General features: G+C 44.9%; 1 protein-coding gene across 2 annotated transcripts in view; it reads left to right on the forward strand.

Moving 5' to 3' along the window:
- Positions 1-6947: 6947 nt before the first annotated feature.
- Positions 6948-21315, forward strand: part of Slc2a12 (solute carrier family 2 member 12) — a 53697-nt gene continuing 39329 nt past the window's right edge. Inside the window, exon 1 of one of the 2 annotated variants that reach the window (XM_057759377.1) lies at positions 6948-7252. In XM_057759377.1, coding sequence (XP_057615360.1) covers positions 7138-7252 — 115 coding nt within the window. In that variant the 5' untranslated portion in view covers positions 6948-7137. Of the gene's footprint in view, positions 7253-11396; positions 11456-21315 lie in introns of those variants that run through there. The other variant, XM_057759386.1, reaches the window with a different exon arrangement.

Consider the following 21315-nt stretch of genomic DNA (forward strand, 5'->3'; position numbering starts at 1 on the left):
GGAGTGTATGAGTAGATCTGACTGGGTACAGAAGTTGAATGTGGCATGGGAGGGGCCTATGTATTGTAGGGCAGGTGGGGCCAGTCCTATAGGTGTGTTTTAGTGCAGACAGGGATCTCTTGATAAGGCTGGAGAACTGGATTTGGAGCCCAGGCTTGATCTGGTGGAATAGGAAGAGTGCATGGAGAAAGAAAGTACAGGGTCCAGCTGGGTGGGGCACTTGGATGAAGTGGTGTTGCTCAGCATTTTTATGTGGGTCCTCAGGTTGGAACTCGGATCCTCGGGGCTACAAAGTTTGAGCTTTACTGACTGTGCCCTCTTCCAAGTCCTCACTTTTCTATTGTTATAGCTATACTGGCTGTGACTCTTGCAGTAGGTGAGGAATAATGACAAGAAAAAAGTGAGTAAGGGGAAGGAGATGCCTTTCCCTTGGTGCTGAGGATACAGGCTTATCCACACAGGTCCTCTCATGGGGAGACGCTAGAGGGTCTATGAGGGAAAGTCCGTGCTAAGCTCTAAGATGTCCACAAGCTTAAAATTTTTTTCTTTTTTTTTTTATTTATTTATTGAAAAAAAAAATTTTCCGCCTCCTCCCCGCCTCCTATTTCCCTCCCCCTCCTCCCGCCCCTCTCCCCCTCCCCCCACTCCTCTTCTCCTCCCTCTCCAGTCCCAGGAGCAGTCAGGGTTCCCTGCCCTGTGGAAAGTCCAACGTCCTCCCCCCTCCATCCAGGTCTAGGAAGGTGAACATCCAAACTGTCTAGGCTCCCACAAAGCCAGAACCTGAAGTAGGATCAAAACCCCGTGCCATTGTCCTTGGCCTCTCGTCAGCTCTCATTGTCCGCCATGTTCAGAGAGTCCGGTTTTATCCCATGCTTTTTCAGTCACAGTCCAGCTGGCCTTGGTGAGCTCCCAATAGATCGGCCCCACTGTCTCAGTGGGTGGGTGCACCCCTCGTGGTCCTGACTTCGTTGTACATGTTCTCCCTCCTTCTGCACAAGCTTAAAATTTAATGAGTGAATTTGTTGATCTTCTTTTTATCTATCTATCTATTTATTTTTATTTTATTCTGTTTTATAAATAGGGTTTCTCTGTGTAGCCCTGGCTATCCTGGAACTCGTTTTATAGACCAGGCTGGCATTGATCTCAGAGATCTGCCAGCCTCTACCTCCTGAGTGCTGGGATTAAAGATGTGCATCAACATATCCACCCCTTGATGAGCTGATTTGAAGAAGTTAACCTCGGAATGCCTTATTTCATTAAGCTTTCTGGTCTCAAATGCCCTCAGATTATTTAACTTTGGAAAATGGTGGCTTTTCTGTATAGTGCCCTCCACCTTGACTGGCAAACAAGAGGGGTGTAATGAGAAAGGCCAGCACTCTCCAGCCGGTAAACACGGCCTGCTGTTACAGGTGATAGAAGCAAATGTTCCCAACAATCCTCTAGAACAGGAAGACTAATTTAAAGGAAAGGTAATCAGGTAATACTCTCTATCCAAGCTCTGTGAGAATGGTACTGAGGAAATCTTAAACATTAGAGATAATTTATTTGGAAAAAAAAGCTATCAAAGGGAAAGTCATGCTCATTTTATGTAGCTAAGGGTTACAGGCCAAACTAATAGAAAAGATGCTGGTGTAATTTAAAGAGATATTATAATCTGAGCAGCCTCGTTAGTAGCCTCAACACACCCTTGCGTGCATTAGAAAAATACTGACCCTTCCTCAAGACATTTCTGTTTCTATATTTTTAAAAAATGCTTTATAAGTACATTTGCTGTCTTCAGTGAGCTATGGCAGCCCTTAGTTTAGATGACTTTTTTTAAAAGAGGGTTTTATTTCATCATTAAGTTATTTTATTTTATTTTTTTAAAGAAAACCAACTATCTTTTTTCATTTTACATACCAATCCAAGGTCCCACTACCTCCCTTCCTCCCATTTCCTCCACCTATACCTCCGTCCTATCCCCCATCCACTCCTCAGAGAGGGTAAGACACATTGCTTTGGGGAAGGTCCAAGGTCCTCCATATTATATCTAGGCAGAACAAGGTATCCATCCAAAGAGAAAAGGTTCCCAAAAGCCAGGACAAGCAGTAGGTATAAATCCTGGTGCCACTGCCAATGGCCCCTCAGTCTGTCCCAAGTTTGCATGACTTCTTCAGAGTTGTAGTCATTATATATTCAATAACACGGTTGTGCAAACTGTGTGTGTGTGTGTGTGGTGCTGAGGGTCTCATTCCAGTCTCCTGGGAATGATAAACAAACATCTACCACTAGGCTGTATTCCCATGCCACGATTTTTAAGACAATATTTTTTACACATGATTTGCCGGCCCAACATATCAGTTATATTTAATTTTTCAAAGTTCCCTAGTAGTCTTGAACAATATACATGTCTATTTTTGAAGGCTTGTGGGAAAATATAGTTTGCAATTTTCTACTGATTTTCCTACTTCAAATAACAGTATCAACATTTTCTTGTATTGCTTCATTGTCTTATGAACGACTAATATATAATATTAAATACAATAGTCATATACTTAATTTAACTATGCCCACTTTGTAATTTAAGAAACTTTAAACAGTGTTATGAGTCATAATACTCTAAGCATATGGAAGAAACACTGAACATACTTAGCCTCCAGGTGTGGTGGAAGATGCCTATAATCCAAGCAATTAGAAGGCATAGGCAGAAGGGATCACCAAAAAGCACAATCATTCTGGAAAGTTCCATCACATCTCTTCAGGGGAAATTCCCATCCTAACCTCTAGAAGTAACAACAGTCTTATTTTCCCCATAATTTACCTTTTCCTTTTGTGAATGTAGTGTTGTAGTTCAACAAGCTATGCAGCAAGACCTGATTTCAAAAACAAAACCAAGTATCATTTAGAAAGCAAAATTATACAGATAGCCTAAGCAAGAGGTAAAATAAATATCCTTCCAAACAGTTATGCCAGGGTGGGTATTAATTGGCATATGATTAAGCCAGAACTGAATGTATCTGGACATTGTGTTTGTCTAGGGATTGGATTTCTGCATGTGTGTTTATACTGTAATAAGCCCCTTTAGGTTGAACCTTCCAGGGATGTCCACATGAACACATTGATGCACTGCAGAGAAACAGCAGGCTATAAAGGAAGCCTGTGGGTTTGGAGTCAAATGGACTTGCACTGCTGTGCCTTGAGAGGTTATGTTCTGCAAAATTGCTTGTTCTCATAACAGCTTTATTTATTATAGAAAAGAAACTGAGAACAGTCCAGGTGTCCACGAGAGGAAACGAATAAGTTGGTGTATTCACTCATGTTATGGAGAACGAACAGATAGTGTTTGGGCAACCCTGGGTGAATCTCAAACAAAGCACAGTGAGAGATGCTCTATGCCAGAGTCCACATTCTTCCCTTGTATTCGGAAGAAGTGAAGGTGTTTTACTTGCCAAATAATGAGACCAAACGAACAATCAGAGGTCACGGTGGGAATTCGCTCAGAAGAGATGCAGGGAACTTTCTAGGACACCGGTCATGTTCTGAGATCTAATCAGGGATCAGACTGTGTGTGCTTCCTGAATGTGGACAATGGCATTCTAAGGCTTTGTGCTCAACACTGTATGTAAAACTTTGCTGAAAGAAGCAACCTAAAGATTGTAGACCTCTAGTTAATTTTATTGCATCGAAGACATTTACCCTTACTTTAACTATAATAAAAATTAATTATTTCAACAGGTGGGGGATTGTTAGATAAACAGGTAAGTGGGTCAACAGTAAAATCTCTTATGAAATGTAGGATTTTTTTGTGTGTGATTCGAAATTTTCACAATCTGACACTGGAAAATACATTTTGATCTTGGGTATGTTTGATACTGCTTTGAGAATGCGTAATGGGGACAATAATATGTCACAAAGTAGATCATCTACTGTGCCATGTTGTCATTTTGCAAGCCGCAGTGTCTGAAGATTTGGCAGCGTGGCCTCTAAACAATTAGTGATATGAGCAAGGGAGTGCCTGCATTCTGGTAGCTGATTATATATTCTCCGAGGGCAAGAACAGCTGAACATCAGCATTATTGGCTGAGACTGTGTTGGGGGCATCCTGTGGTGGTATTTTCCCTAAAAAGGAATCATAAGATGGGGTTCGATGTTTCAGAATGAGCTTTAGTTATTTGATCCAGTAACAGTTCTAACTGTGATCACTCATTCATGTGACAGATATCTGTTGAGCATCTATAGCATGACAGGCATCCTCCCAGGAACTAGAACTATGGAGGACACATTCTTGTCCTCTTGAAGATCACATTCTAGCAATGAAAAGCTCGTTCGATTTTCAGGGATGAGTCTGGTAGTTGGAGAGGCAGAAGTACGTGGTATATTCTCTCAACACCCAGCATGTTATGATAGTCATGGCCAGGAACAACCATAACAAGAGACTGACTAACCGTGCAACCATGGCACCTTCATCTGGCTAAACTTTTACGTGGCATAGGGACCTCCATAAATGAAGCTCTCACTACCCATGGAAAACTGTTCTCCTTCTTGGGTTCAGTGAAGATAGGAGAGCCACGTACAAGTGTGAATGGACCACAGAGTGTAGCCTAAAGGTTAACAACTAAACAGAAACTCAGCAAGACCTGTGTGTTCAGATTCCTGGCCTTTCTGTGTGGCATTCCTTCTGAGGATGGAGGGAGACCCCGCTTCCAGCGAGAACGGGAAAAGTGGCACAGGCTTTATTGCCTGCTTTGAAGAAGGGCACTAGCTTCTATGACTAACCTTGGGTAACCCGAATCCTGATCGCTATCAATTGCTTTGGGGGGGAAATGAGAAGGGAAAAGGCAGAAGGGCAGGGTAAGGTCGGAGAAACCGCCTCTGAGGGTTGAAAACACACAGCACACCCTGGTGCAGCCCGGTGGAGTCAACTTTGATGTAAGAGAAGAAAGTGAGCGCAGGCCAGAGCTTGAGATAGCCAGACAAAAAACAGAGTCTGTTGCCAGGCGGCAATGTGGTCCGTCACGTTGTTTCCTTGTTATTTTTGACTTCTGGTTTATGCCCATGGCGTCTCTGAACAGCACAGTTACAAAGAGCAGAACAACGGTTACGGAGTCACTTAAAATCATAAAGCATTCTAGAACTGGGGTTTGTCTTGTGCCTACTCAGCTGCCACAGCAAGCAATTCAAGACTTCCTGCTAACACAGGCCTGGTGGGTGGTGGGTGGTGGGGGTGGGGAGGTGGGGGTTATGTCATAAAACAAAGTATTTCTACAAGTCCCCAAAGGTAAGAACCTATGTTCCACCCCACGCTAAGTTTATTACAGGTTCTGGGCAATAGACTATGATGAGATGTCATGTGGGCCTCACTGATAAATACTGCCATCCTCCTAACACACTTGGGAGCAAGGAAAAGAAGTTTCTCCAGCCATTTTGCACTATGAGTTCTTGGGTGTTGATACATCAGTCTGGGTGGACTTTGAACTTCTACTCTCTTAGCGAGGCCTGAGCTGTGCATGCAGGCCTTGGTTTGTTCTTCCCAGTATGACCAGCATGTATACCGCAGGCGTATAATCAATACTAGTTGCACTAGTACAGATTTGTTTCCGTTTGCTCCTGTTTTTCCCAGGGAATAATATAGAAGTAACTAGTGACAAGCTTGGTCGTGACCCAAAGTGTGGGACATAAGCAAGAACCGGTCTTGGCCTAGGCAAGCACAGACCTGCTTTCTTTTACAGGGCAACAGCAAAGGTGAAATCTGTGTTTCAGGGCATCTCTGGAGGTCAAGAAGATACAAAGGGCCTTGGACAAGGCTGGGAAGTTACGATGCAGGAGGATTACAGTATGAGGCTTCGGAAGTCCAGCTCCACTCCTGATAGCCTTGAAGGATGTGAGAGCACCTGGGATGTTGGTTTTTCTTCCGAGGCTCCGACCCCAGGACCTGGTGTCTGGCAGGCAAGTCCTTAACCGCTGAGCCACACCCCGCTCTAAAGAATTTAGGCGAGTTACTTGGCTTCCATTTTCTCTCGCAAGCTCTGTGTGGGAAAAGAATCACTCAGGTGAACGCACCTAGCGTAATTTCTGTCTTACCAGTACTTCCAACATTTTGGTTTTCACTCCCGATGATTTCTGAGACGACGCCACGAGTTTTCTACGGCTGTGATTTGCTAGGACAGAGCCGAAGGTAAAACCTCCCGTCTGTTTGACTGTTTATAGAAGTACACGTTCAGCTCACAGACCAGTAAAACACCCCTCCCACTGATGCCCTGATTTGTTACGTGTTACAACAGCTCAAGCTGTCTCTGAATACCGAGCGAAGATCCTTCTGCCAGCCAAGGCAACGAGCAACCTGACGGAAGATCCACCGTCTGCCCATCTCTTCAGGTCAGTTGTGAATTTTTTAAATGGACGACTTTGCTATAAACTCGGCTGGAAAGTCTCTAGTAAAGAATCTTGCGTTTGAAGTTGGAAGCAGGCCTTCATTCGTCCCGCAGGCCTGGAGCGAAAGCTATGCAAGGCATTTACCTAGACCCGAATCCCGTGGAAACAAACACATTTTATGCTTTGTTTAAACTAGTGAGTGTCATGACTTTTAGGGTAACAGGCTTGCTTTAAAAAAAATAAAGTAAAGAAAAGGAAAATTAACACACTTTTACTTCTTTTTTTTTTTTTTACATAAAGTCTTCCTCTGCGAGATTAACTGATACCATCTGTGGGTATTTGTTCCCCACTCTCGGTTTGCAGACTTGCATTTAAATCTTCGTGCTTCTTTTTCTAAGCTTCTTTTCAAATTGCAGCAACACAAGAGCAAGCCCTAGCCGGTGGCCAAACACTGCCTCTGCGTCCCAAGTCTTTTAACCTCTTGCTTCCAACTCGCGTCTGAAGGCAAAACAATCCAGGAGCCACGGCCCTCCCCCTGCTCCTGATAGGCTGCTGGGAATAGCAACAGCCTGTGTCACCGAAAAGGGCAAAGCCTTCGGAAATAGAAACAAAGTTGGTTACAAATCACACTGGCTTTGCCCGAAGGTTCTCCCCCCCACACCCCACTCGAACCCCTCCCACTCTTCTTTAGCATGCTGCCCATGGGGACCGGGACCACTGCTGTCAGAGCGGTAGGTCGGGGTGGTTTAGTGGCGGCGAGGGAGAAGCTGTAACTTCTACGTGACCATGGTACCTGTTGAAAACACAGAGGGCCCCAATCTGCTGATCCAGAAGGGGAGAGAGGCGGAGACCGATGGCAGCTGTGGAGCCAGCGGCGGCCGGCATCCTGCATGCGCGGGAGGTAAAGTGAGACCGTGGGGCTGGCTCGGGTGAACGCTAGAGGGGAGAGCCGTCCCCGTGAGCCCCTCGGGACTGTGCGTGTGTGGGAGTGCGGGTGCGCGCGCAACACGGGAGCGCGCTGGGTGCGTGGAGAAAGGAACACAGGGTTTGGTGCGACGTGGAGTGACCCAGAGCTGTACACATGAGGACTGAAGCCTCCTTGGGACGTTATGTGTTAAAACGTGAGTTACATTCCCGCTACGGCTACGATGGGCTCCATCAATTTGCTTTACGTAACGCAATGCATACGTTCTTTTTTCTTGGAAAGGCAGATCAGAGCCTCATTTGTGAACACACTTTTTCATTTATTGTCGCAAGTGGACCAAGTGTGGAACAAGTGGACGTTGTGAGCATCGCTTTTTAAAAACCAAACTTTTAAGTAGACATCATACAGTAACTGGTTATGGGAGCACCACAACTTTCTTTTTAACTTGTGTTATTCTGTTCTCCAAGTGCCTCCTTTTCTTGTCCCTGCTTTCCTGGAGACTTGCCTTTCAAAATGAGATTCATTGAATACTTTTTCCTCCCCAAAGTGAACATCAGTAGTTTTCATTGCATTATCTGCACTAGCCTACATGATTGTCTTTGCTTCCACATTTACAATCCCCAAACACACATCCCAGGGTGTTTGTTTGTTTGTTTGTTTTTTGGTGCCTCTTTTTATTCATCTAATTGTGTAATAAGATACCAAATACAAATGAGCCTCTCCTTCCTACGGTTAATACTTTGATCGGCTCCACATGCTTCCATGATACATTCCATTGCCAAGCTGCTTAGCAGAATGTCACAAATAGTCACCGAGGCGCGTGGACACAGAAGTCACTCCTTGCCTTTCACCTGGGAATGTGCTGTTCAAGCAGGGGGTTTGCCTCATTTTGGCACAGAATCCACCAAGCATCATATGGAAGTCAAGTGATCCCATCCCAGGAAGAGAGAAGCTGTCTTCCTTTCCTGCCTTGCTCTGGGCTTAGCCTTCTCTTTCTTTCCCATGTCTAGTCAATACTTGGGGCCATCTCTGAATGCGGCCTCTCTCTTTGCCCAGGGCCTTGCTGGCTGACTGGAAAGAGCAGGCAAGGGGAATGAGATGGGCGGTTAAGAGAGGTCTTATCTACAAATTCCTGAGAAATGAGCTGCAGGAGACAGCAGAGCTCTGAACTGGTGCTGACAAGGAGAGGGTCAATTAAATGGAGTCGCGGTGTCACCCTGTCATAATGGAGAGGAAAAGTAACTGCCCAGCTCGGCTCTTGCAACGAGCATTAGAAATGGACTAATTTCTGCCACCCACCTGTAATGTCAGTAGGAGGCAGGAGGATGTAGGCCAGCCTGGAGGACGAAGTGAGGCCCTGTCTTCCAATGCAGACGCATGCACACACGCACACGCATGCACACACATGCATGCACACATGCATAGACATGCACACATACAATGCACACACACATGAACACACACATACACACAGATGCACAAGTATGTATGCATACACACGCACACACGCGCATGCACACACACGCACGCACATGCTCACGCACACACAAGTACACCTTCATATCACACACTGTACACATTCACAATTATCTCCATGGGAGGTAGTGTGTAGATGTATGTCTTGAACTTATATGCAGAATTCATTACAAAGTGCTACTGCTTTTATCACTGTAAAGAAATAGTGAATACCACAATCTATCAAATTTAATTCCAGACGAATCTTTATTATGTAGCAGAAAAAAACCTTAAGTTTCCCCTAGCATCTCAGATGAATACAGCTTTGGGTCTTGTTAGATATTGTTTGCATTTGGATGAATAAAACCCGTTTAGATTCCCCTAAATTGTTTTAACTATCTCTTGACACCTCAGAGCAACCTTATACATATATGTATAAATGTATTATAGAGCTTTGCTGTATGTTTTTAGGAAATCATCTAATTTTCCTTCTCTAATGTCGGATTATATTTTCATTCATTTTAATCAAGAGGTCGATGTTTATTGAAACATTTTCCAAGTGCTCTTTTTGTTGTCTTTGTATTTCAAGCGTATATAATTTCTTTTACCCAGGAAATTCAGAATATCTCAAATATGCTGATTATCAGCATATGTATGATTTTAAAGTTTTTCTATACTTCTAAGTGGAAAATAAAGCAAGCGAAAAGGGGAATACGGTCTATAACCCAAGTTAAGATGATTAAACCATGTGAGATACTGGAACAAACAAACAATGGACAACAACAAAAGACAGACCACAAACTCTCAGCACCTCCCACCCGTGTCCCAGCACACACACAAAGCATTTTGGCTGGTCTTCCTTGGTCAACTCTTTAATTAAAAAGGGTGCATTGTGGGTCTGGAGAGGTGGCTCAGAGGTTAAGAGCACAGGCTGCTCTTCCTCAGGTCCCTAGTTCAATTCCCAGCAACTGCACAGTGGCTCCCAACCCCCGTAATGAGATCTGGCGCCCTCTTCTGTCATGCAGGCAGAACATTATATACACAACAAACAAAAAGACTGCTTTGTCTCGATCAATAATGAGCTTCATTGTTTTTCCAAGAAGCTATGTCTCAAAGTGAATACATTGTCAGTGTTCATAGACACATCCTAATTGACCTTCTTCAGTTTCAAGTCCTGGTGCCGCGAGCTGACAGACACAGGTGAAGGGAGACCACACAGACGGCATCTCTCCCAGGGTGGAAGGGGCAAGTTGCCAGAGGCTGGTACAGCTCTAACTTTGGAGATTCCCTGCCTCGGAGCTTTGCTGTCTGCTCCTTCATCCTTAGCTCCTGTGCTTTCCTTATTTTGACATCCAAATTCCTGGCCCGAGAGAGTTCGAGAACTCTTCTTTGTCTCATCATCCTTGGTTTTTCATCTCTCTTCTGCCTAAAATGGTCAGAAACCAGGAGCAGTGTTTGTTGTCTGAGTTCAGGTTCTTAGCACTGAAGCAAACACTCTGGAACCAGCCAACCCAGAACTGGACGCACAGATCCTCTGGAAGGTCTGTCGTACATCCCTCTGAAGACATCAAAGGCTAGAACTTCAGAATCCCCCCACTAATCAGAACACCCGAAGGAGTTGTCCTTAAAGACTTTAAAGTTGTGGGTGCTGAGCTAATACGTGCTGGTCAATAAGCCTGTCCCGGGTGTTCCCTCAGGCTTAGCCTAATCTGGAAAATCTGAATGCAGCTGGTCTGGCTTTCTTGGGCTGCCCATCTGGAAGTCTTCATGGAGGAAACTTATGGGGGAATCAATGCATTTTCAGGGAAGAGAGAGTCAAGCTAACCAGCTGGGCCTGATGACAGAGATTTGAATTGTGAGAAGATGGATTGGAACAATAAGTCTGTTATGTTGGGCAAAAATAGTGAGTGTCCATGAGCGTGCGCACACACACACGCACACGCACACACATAAAAACTTAAGTAAATGTAATAGTTTTTTTTTTAAATGACAAAACTGCTGAATCTTAAAACCACGTATTTAACAAATGGCTGACTGACAGCAAGTTGTAGGTATACATAAGGAAGTGGCAGGATTTGGAGACAAGGATTTGTAAGGAACCAGAGGCCTTCTGTATGATAAGATCAGTTCGAAAGGTAAACACCTTCCTTTGTGTTCAGCCAGCACCTCTTTGACACTGGACATTTTTAACATCACTTGGAAATCACGTCAGAAGTTCTAACTGGGACTTTAGTTCAATGTGAGGCTTGAGAAAGTGGTTCCTAGGGGACAACCTCTTTGGGAGGGGCTGCTGGGATTTACTCCAGCACGAAGGCACAGACAGGAAGAGTAGCGCCCTGTCCCTTTCTAAGAACACACTGTCACCCAGAGAGAATGCAGAGAGGTTGTTCCTTTGCCACAGATCCTGGGCCCACTACAGCCACAGGAGCACGCAGCCCCAGGAGCTGCAAAGGCAGGCGCGCAGGCTGTGACAGGGAGTTGGCAGACATGGCTGTAGCTAGGGCTACAACAACCAGCCAAGTCACCGGTGAGGGCCGAGACGTTCCCGACTTACACCTGCATGCTGGAACTGGTTTTTATAACCAGGGTCCTTTCTGATAGGCCATTACCCCGTCCCAGGTGTTAAATATTTCCAACGTTGCCCTGCTCTCTGCCAGACATACCAGAGGAGCTGAAGGAGCAGTTTCCAAGAGCATGCTTAGCGGTAACGAACAGGACTCTCAGGTGAGCTTGGGGGAACATTGCTTATGGATGGTCCACGGGACACTTAGTGTTCTTGCCCTTTCCCTAGCTGATGGAAGTAGCTCTCAGAATGTCGTGGAGCAGCCTGAGCCAAGGCTATGAGCTACATAACCGCAGAGGAACCCACTGATCCTGAAATGCAGCCTTAGATTTGTGAAGATTATATTCTTTTTTAAAAAGTATCCCGTTAAAGACGCCTCATAGGGAGCATTTGCTCAGTGAGAGGAACCCAAGTACCGTTTAGACTCCTCGTTAAAAACTCCCGAGAACCTGACATAGCCCTCCACCTGGGAGCAGTGAGCTCCCACAGCTGAGCTGAAGCAGCCTTTTACCCAGCGTGTATGAGCAGGAACTGGTTTTGGAAGATTCTGAAGGTGAGCAGCCGGAGCTCCCTCTGTCCATTTTTCCTTGTGAGCGGACTTTGCCAGAGAAGTGCATTACCAAGTGACTTAAAAAGCACCAAGTTTTGGGGCTGAGAAAGGGGCGAGCTGCATAACTTTTTCAATCTTCCCCAAGGACTCTGCAAAATACCAAATGAGGAAAATTTCTCATCTTGGAGTCCCTCGAAAAATATCCAATTTCAGTTCCAGCCACAGACACTGAATGCTCTCAAAATACTTCTCAGCTGAAATGGAGTCAAATGACCAGCATCGTAAATCATAAACTTACACGAGCTATTCCTATTTCATCTGGGTTTGTTTGGTTCACTGACATGGTTTTCCTTTCTACATGATAACACATACATTTGCACATTTGCTAAATGGCTATGTCTCAGTGACATACCAATTGTTTATGTACTTTGTACAAAAGCAGTAAGACTGAAATAGCTTAGCAATCATTCTAATGCCAGCCAGTTCCATTATATTTGAAGAGTGACTCACTTCTAGAGACGTGTCAGGGAGAAAAGTACACTCCTTTGATTGGACTTACAGCAATGTCTTTCTTTTCATAAACCACTGCAATTTAACTTCACACTCAGCTGTGATCCTCTTGGAAGTAATTGTCTCTTGAGAAACTTGTGAGTCAACTGTTAATGTTGCCCCGGCCATAGGCAATGTCCACATAACTTCACATATGTTTTCACATGTTTGTGGACCTTGGAGTTGGGAGCTATGAGGCGAGCTGATTTGGAAGCCTGCTTGAAATAGCATCTGAAGCTTCAGATGTGTAAGACTTTTTAAGAATAGAGGGGGGAAAGTTGTAATTAGGATCAATTTGCGCAGCAAGAGGGCATTCCCACGCTAATGTTTCATCTCCAATGGGAACTAAACTGTAGAAACGCACAAGGCAAAAACCATAGGGAAAAAATGATTTTTGGAGATGCAACTCCATTATCAAGGGAAATGGGTTATAAAAAAAACGGAATCCACAAATGTAAAAAAAAGGCAGGGTTGCTATACTGGACGTAAATAAGGCATCGTCTTATTTCCTGTGATGTCATATAAGTAACTGTTTCAAACTTTTGCCTTCTTTTTTTGATAGGTTAGTAAGTAAGCTTTATTTGAAGACCCATGTGATGTCTATACTTTTTGTGATTGGATTTGGTGCCAGCTGTGTCGTGTGGTCATCTCTGTCTCTGTCTCTGCCATCCTCTCTCTCTCTCTCTCTCTCTCTCTCTCTCTCTCTCTCTCTCTCTCTCACACACACACACACACAAACACACACACACAAACACACACACACACACACACACATTGTCTTGCTCCTCAGTCTCTCTTGCTCCTGATAACTGCTGAATGGTTTGTTCCTGTAGTTTCCTGTCGTGTGGGTTTGGCCGTCTGGATCCTGGTGAGTTAGTACAGCATGTTCACTTCAGCCCTGTGTTTACATTACCAGTTGACTCTCCAGGCTCTGGCAGGTGTAGGCTCCTTACCGAGGGAATGAGCCCATCACAGGAGGTGCAGAGACTCTGATGCTATTAGTGCTTGGTGGTAGACACTGATGCTGTTACCAGGTCCAGAGGTTCTTAAATCTATTCTCTCAGTCTCCCATCTCAGGCCTGAAAGAGTTCTTTGTCCTTTGATAGGTGTAGAGTTGAAGCCTTTTGTATTTTTTTTTCTTTTTTGAGATCAGCTTTAGCTCCTGTCAGATCCCCACCTGGTTCCATTTTACATCAATTCAGATTAAAAAGACTTCTGTGAAATGAGTAACACGGGCGAAGTACTTCAATGACAATGTCTCTTTTAATTAGATTTCTTAAAGTTTATTTTTATTTTATTGGTGTTTTACCTGTGTGCGTGTCTGTGTGAAGGTGTTGGATCCTGGACTTAGACAGCTGTGAGCTGTTATGTGGGTGCTGGGGTTGAACCCAGGACCTCTGGAAGAGCAGTCAGTGCTATGAACTGCTGAGCCATCTCTCCAGCCTGCACAACATCCCTTCTAATCTCGTAATAACCACTAAAGTGAGATTAACCCCATTTCACATACAGAGTCAGAAGCCGGGCAAAGATCAGCTGATGCTCACCATGTACTTGCTGTCATCCAACAGCCGTCCTCCCAGCACTATGAATTGAGAAATATTATTTAATCCTCTGACCGAGGTCACAGAGGAACAGAAAGTGTAAGTCTTGCTGATCTTGTCAAAGTCTAGCCACTAACTAATCAGGCCCCCTGTTTCTAGCCTAGGCCTTCACTTCTGAGCCCCAGGTATCTAGGGAGAGGCAAAGTGTCCTGCTGTCCATGCCACAGAAAGAGTAGGTGGCAGTCCAGATTTCAACTGCAGACTCGCGCATCTTGACCAATATCAATCATACAACCAGCTCTCTTTCAGCTTCCTGACCTGCCCAACTCAGGACTGCGGGTTGAACTCATTTCAGGACTTGGCTGCATTCTACATTAGTGACTCCCCTTAGTTTCATGTTTTGTTTTTTTTTTCTCTATGTTTTTTTTTTTTTTTTTCTAAGTTCCTGGGCTGAGGAAAAGAGGACCTGGGCTAACTTTCCACTATCCATGTAAAAATGCCAGGCATGGTCGCATGCACTTGTAACTCCAGCACCGTGGAGGTGGAGGGTCTTTGGGGTTTGCTAGCCAGTCAGTCTAGCCTCATTGTGAGGTGCAGGCCAATGAGATCTCATCTCAAAGGGCATTCCTGAGGATGACAACTGGGTTGTCTTCTGGCCTCTACATGCACCCCCACTATGCATCCCCCCCCAAAGCTTGCACACACACAGGCATAAAGGATATGATAAATTCATGAATAGCGTATATTCTTTGACCCATCAGAGCTTTTAGCTGATTGACAGCGCTTGAAAAGTTCTGCATAATTCATGAATTATGCTTCTCTATATTATAGCATGAATGTCAGATGTTGTGTGTATAGTACAAGGATCACCACCAGTGGTATCCTGGGGACCTTGGTGCTCACTGAAGTCACCAAAGCTGGTAGTGCTGACCATCAAGATAAGCTTGGTCTACCGTCTGTGCCCAAGACAGGACTGCATATGGTATGTGTGTGATTGGTCAGTGCACAAGATGAATAAAGTGATTAAGATATGTACTGCCTAGTGTCATCCTGATCAACTATGGACTCTATGACAGGTTATATATAGGATGTTATAGCAAACCTTCCAGGATGTCTTTTGATGTTAGGCATACAGATGCTATTGTGATATATTTGTCTACAATACATGGTACTGTGACATGCACACATATATATACATATATATATACATATATATACACATACATACACATATGCAAAATGTATATGTATTTCTTTTCTACTTTTTTTTCAATTGTTTTAAGTAAGAGGGACTATGTTTTTCTTTCTTTGTTGGATGCTTTGTAGTTGTCACATGGAGCTAAAAGTTACTCTGTTAAATAACAATTTAAAAACTCACCAGGTCCAAGGCCCTGGTCTAGAGCTCCAGATCGAAGACACTTGATGTCAAGCTCTGGCCTACACACACACACACACACACACACACACACACACACACACACACACACACACACCCCTATACATTTTTTGACAAAAGTGTAACTGAGGACAGTAGGTTTGTAGAACATTCTAACGTGGGAATATAGGCAAGATGGAAACCGAGGAAAGAGGAACACATCTGGGGAATGGCGAGGGTTTCCAGTTGATGGGAGCAGTGGGCATGGAGCAGGGAAAGCAGACAACAGAGGAATCTGGAGCTTCATGCAGGGACTGCCGGGAGCTTGGTGTGTGGCAAGGAGAAATTCCTGGGAAACAGCCTACAGCAGTTTAGAAAAGGCCACCATAGTGACTTCAACTTTTCCAACTCTCGAAGGTCGTCAGCTTTCAATAAAAGTAAAGCTTAGCCCAGCCCTCTATGGTTCAATCCTGAAGCCCCCAGACTCCCTACATTTGCTTCTGCCCTCAGGCACAAAGGACTTGTGACTTTTCTGATTCTTCCTGCCCCAGCTTTCTGTTTTCCCTGGATCCCTGCCCTTCCCTCACAGCAGTAGAATGGTCCTATCCCTGCTGCAGCTTTTAAGAACTCTGTAGCCTTTCCCCTCCCTGTTCCCAAATCCCAGCCACGTAGGCTCTTCAGAAAGTGACTGCTGAGCTTAGTGACTGGTACACAGGCACATTCTTCAAGGTCTCTTGTCACAGCCCCGCAGGAAATCTATTGCAAATTTGGCTTTTTAAATCTTCGGGTCCCTCATCAAATTGGGTCCTTGGCTTCTTTTCCCACCCTTGTCCCTGCACATCAACAACATATCCTACCGTTTTCTTCCATTGCTCCTATGTCTTGCATTTTTAGCTTTTCTTTATTCCTGCCTTCCTACTTCTCTCTCAGAATTTTTCCTTATAGTATGAAGTATTTCAGTCTTTTCTCCCTTTGTCTCTCTGGTCCATCTGTCCATTGGCAGACTTCCCCGTGAGCAGCTCTCTCAGTGCCTATGTGACCATGCAGGCCTACATTTTAAAAAAGAGCTCTTTCTAAAGTTACCCCCATTATAGGATTTACAATATTACTTATGTTCTTCCTACCTCATTGCGCTATTTAAGGATTTACAGAGCACAAAGGGAGCCAGGTGCGGGGGTACACTGTCATAGTCCCAGCCCCACACGGGAGGTAAAGACAGGAATATCAGGAGTTGAAGGGTTTCCTTGTCTACATAGCAAGTTCAAGGCCAGTCCAGGCTACCTGAGACCCAGTCTCAAAAAACAAAACAAACAAGACAACAAGAGCCAAGCCCACAAGAGGGCAACTTTTCAATCAGATTTAAATAGAAAAAACAACATCAAATCCTCTTATGGTTTCTTTGTGGCTTTATATTTATTAACTAGAAAATGCAATTGCAGAAGACTACTCCTATGTATGTGAAACAAATGTCCATACATTTGAAATTTTGTAAAATGAAAGGTGTGTTACTATTGAAAGAAAAACCTGTTAAATAGTCGCTCACGAGAATTCTAAGACAATATGGATTTTCAATGTCCGTATCGTAACATAGCTCCCACATTCTAAGACATTCCATCTAGAAACATCAGAGGTGGCTAGGCAGGATGGCTGTGGGGCTTGTTTTTATTAAATTCCTCTTAACCATCTATTGAAAACCTACGTAGACACAGAAACACATGCAAAATGACAGCAGCCTTAAAAACCGACACAGTCGTCAGGGAGTAAGGTGCAATGCTGAGTAAAAGGAAGATGGTCCAGAAATGTCTAAGGCCGGGGAGCGACATGTTGGACTCCTGAGAGGTCCTGCTGTAGATGCAGAGGAGTCAAAGGAGAGCAGCTCCACAGGAGCTGACATCCAGCTCTTCCCACTCTGTTTGTCATCATTACTTCTTTCTGCATTTCTTCATCACTGGGATTTTCAGGAGTTCCGCAAGTCTGGCCGGGCTGGAAATAGCATCTGTGCTTTAAGATAGGCAGAGAGAGGGGAAGGCAGGGGAGAGGAGAGGAGAGGATGCCCCAACGGTACAGAAGAACTTTGGGTGACTGTCCAGGCAGTGAGATGTCTCTGTCATTTCTAGAGTTTTGGATCTCTTGTTTGCTTAGGTAATATTATATCCTTCTGGAGTCTTTAATGGAGTTGAAGAATGGTTGAAGAATGTAATCTTACTATGTTAAAGTGAAAGCCTTTCTTTTTTGTTTAAACAAAAAAAGGGGAAATGATGGAGGAGTTACTTTCATTTAATAAAGAAACTGCCTTGGCCCATTTATAGGCCAGCCCTTAGGTGGGTGGAGTAAACAGACAAAATGCTGAGAGAAAGAAGTAGATTCAGAGAGTCGCCATGATTCTCCCACTCCAGACAGATGCAGGTTAAGATCTCCCTGGTAAGCCAGCTCATTGTGCTACACAGAATATTAAAAATGGGTTAGATCAATATGTAAGAGCTAGCCAGTAAGAGCCTAGAGCTAATGGGCCAGGCAGTGATTAAAAGAATACAGTTTCCATGTAATTATTTCGGGGCATAAGCTAGCCATGTGGGCGGCTGGGTGCTGGGGACGCAGCCCTGCCGCTCATATTACAACAGAGGTGGAGTCAGGGAGAAGCCATGTAATACCCTCCCCCCACCAGAGACAGAAGCTGGAACTTTAATTAGTAAGCCACAGCCACTTGGTGATACACAGATTGATGGAGATGGGTTAAATTAAGATGTAAGAATTAGCCAATAAGAAGCTAGAGCTAACGGACCGAGCCGTGATTTAAATAATAAGTTTCTGTGTGATTATTTCCGGGCTGAGCAGCCGGGAACCAACAAGCGGCCTTCCTCACAACAAGGTGCAGGTAAGGAGAAGGCCTGTAAGAGATAGACAAAAGCTGGTGCCCAGTATGTACCACCACTGGGCCACCACACATCACAGGACCAAAAAGCAACATCTTGGGTCTTGGGAACTCTGTACTACAGCTCTCCGTGGGATGTGGCCTCTAAAAGCTTGTGTACATTCAGGGTCTGGGAGTTTATGTGCTGCAGTGTTCTGGCTCAGCCAGACTCCCTCCGTCATGAGCCATCCTAGAGCCTCTCTGCGCGTGCTGTGCACCTTCTGGTTGTCAGTGTTTCAGGTCTAAGGCCACACACACGTGACTACATGACTACCTGTCACCTGGACACTATAGGCTATAAATACACCGTTAATATTAACCAACGAAGGGAAATCTAAGAGATTCTGAAAAAGTAGGGATCTTGAAGAAGTGAGGATCTTTGAGCTCCACCCACAAAGATGACTAAGATTCCTGGAATGGATAGTGCTGATGAAGATCACTGGTGGATTATGGGGGATGGTGTAGGGTGAAGAGCCGCACAAGTCCGGGAAAGAATGTAGAAGTTTCTGGAAACAGTAGATGATGTATAGCTGGGCCAGAGGATTTGGTCCTTGCAGAGTGACGCAGGAAAGGGAACCGCTCACACTGAGTGAGAGCTGACAATCACACAGAGCAGCCTCATACACAAGGCTATGCTACTGGAACCCAGGTACGCACAAGACTATAGTCCCTGCAGGAGTGTGATAGTAACAAGCTAATAATTGTTCTGACAATGTTTTGGAAATGCTGGCAGTATGCTATTCAAGTAGCAAGCATGTCTGTAATTGTAAAATGCAGCATGTTAGCAGTATCGAGTACAGCTATGTGAAGGAGAAGGAGCAGGAAGAGCCTTCCGCAGCGCTGTTTCTAGTCACAATGTCAGCAAACACTGATTATCTTGCCAGGTGCAGAAGATTAAGAGCGAGACTAGAGAAGTGTGGAGAGCAGAACTTGACCTTCCAAGTTAATTTTCAGCCTAAAAGTAAGGAAGATTAGGTCCAGGGACCAGTGCCTCTCATGGGACAGGCCTCCTGTGAAGTCTTTGCACAGAGGGGCTGGACGAGCCAGCAAAATGCAGCTAAGCAGGGTAATGACAGCACTAACGAGGGTCTTCCCAGGAGTGGTGGCACTTGAGGTGGCCGTTGAAAGATGAGTTGGGATCAAAGGAACCCGGGGCGAAGGAGCCAACAGCCGTGAACACAATGGTCGGGCCGCTTGAGGGGTAACTGCAAGTTTTTTCTCGAACAATACACGGAGGAGGGCTCCTTAAATCTGAGAAGCTTTCACAGTTGGTCAAGTTGTATAATTACCTGGCTGCTTGCCAAGGAAACCTGTGCATGCATGCTTTTCAGCCCACTGTGGGATTTAGTGAGGCGGCAAGTATCTATTGTGTGCCCATTATGTCCGTATGCCAGGACTGGCATCTGGGGGAGAAAAGAGAAGAAAGCAGGCAGAAACTCAGATATTGTGGAAAATGGAGCATCTTGCGTTGAGTGTGGGCTATAGTCATGGTTTCGTGTGACTCACCTCGAGTAGAGACTGGGCGGCTATTGTTGTGGCGGCCAGCGCTGCTGTCCCCTGCCCAGTGCCACCTGTCAGCCGGCTCTGTGTGCTCCTGTGGGACTTAAAGCTCCTTTGCACACGGCCTCTTGATGGTGACCGCATCTTCATATCACCTTGGGAAGGGGTCCTCACTCAATCAAAAGGCACCAGGGTTTTTCTGGTGCAGGTGTGGGCCTTCTAACAAGGTATCCAGAAGACACAGGAACAAGCAGAACCCAATGGCCTGTGGGTTCCTGCTGGTCTCTGTGTCTGCCCTGAGTTGTCCACCCTTTTCTTGCCTCAGCTTAGGAAGCTGAGACTCCCCTGTGGCACTTTTACTGAGAACAGCAATGTGGAAAAGGGGGCATCTGGAAGCAGGGCCGTGACAGAATGCTTTGGGATGTTGGACGTAAGCTTTTAACTTGACATCAAGGAGTAGCTTTTGTTGCTGAGGTTTTGTTTTTACATTATTTTTGGGTGTTCTTCTTCACTGCTCTAGCCATGGCTATCTCTCAGACCATCCATCTGCCCCAAACTCTTCCATTTATGTTTTGACAAACCCAAACGTTGTCTCCTGCCATCACCCCAGACTATATCCAATTTCATACTGTTCATGGTCAGCTTTCTTAGAAAAGTTATGTCTACTTTCTACTTTCTATAGGATAGCATTTTGTTCCTGATATCATTAACCAACAGTAGGTCCAAGAAAAGGTCATGCTATGTCTCTCTTTCATGACTTTTTTATGAGAAAGCAGTACCAGGAAATGTGCTCTGTTGGAAGTCTTCAGGAGTCACGGGTGGCCATCTTGGAAGCATTATACACTGAACTAGAATTCAAAGCCCAGTGGGACAGATGGGACAGCCTCATGGAGAATGGGAACTTCTGTTGTCGTAAGTCCCAGCAGTAGGGTAAGGATAATAGTTTTGGATAGGGCTCCTTGAATGACACAGTGGGGACAATTCAGATTTGTAAGAGCTAAGTCCCTAATTCTTACACTGTTGGTAAGATCTCCCCATGGGGCTGAGGTCATCGAACATCCTACTGCCAGGTTTTTGCCCGGTTTTATCCTTTTAATGGCAAATTGGCCAGGGATAGATAAAGTAGAATGATAGCTAATGAGAGAATGATACGCTGTGGTGTACACAGGTTAAAGTAAAATGTTTCAACAATTTCTAGAGAAATGCAACCATTATTCACCAAACAATTATAGTCAGTGTTCCAGGTCTCAAGGACATTGAAAACTAAGGTGGCTTCCAGGCATATCCCTGTTTCTCAGTGTTTTGTGCTCTGGCTAAGGAAAGAGGCAAATTATCTAAGTCCAGAAAGCAGTAGCAGGAGCCAGGCCCCTCTTTTGTAAGGAGTGGATCTTCCCAGACCAGACCACACAAAGCTCCCACCCTATCCACCCCTGCAGATCTCTCCAAGGCAGAACAGTAGAGGATCCAAGGAGGGGGCCCTCCAATCACCACAAGTCCCCTTTGTAGAAAACGACTCTTTCACATCTCCCAAGAGGGAAAGCAAGGAAGGGCAAGGTGGTAGGGACAGTCTGTTCCCTAAGCTGTTTCAGCTGTCA

The sequence above is a fragment of the Chionomys nivalis genome, chromosome 2 (assembly GCF_950005125.1).
Source record: "Chionomys nivalis chromosome 2, mChiNiv1.1, whole genome shotgun sequence".
Classification (NCBI taxonomy): domain Eukaryota; kingdom Metazoa; phylum Chordata; class Mammalia; order Rodentia; family Cricetidae; genus Chionomys; species Chionomys nivalis.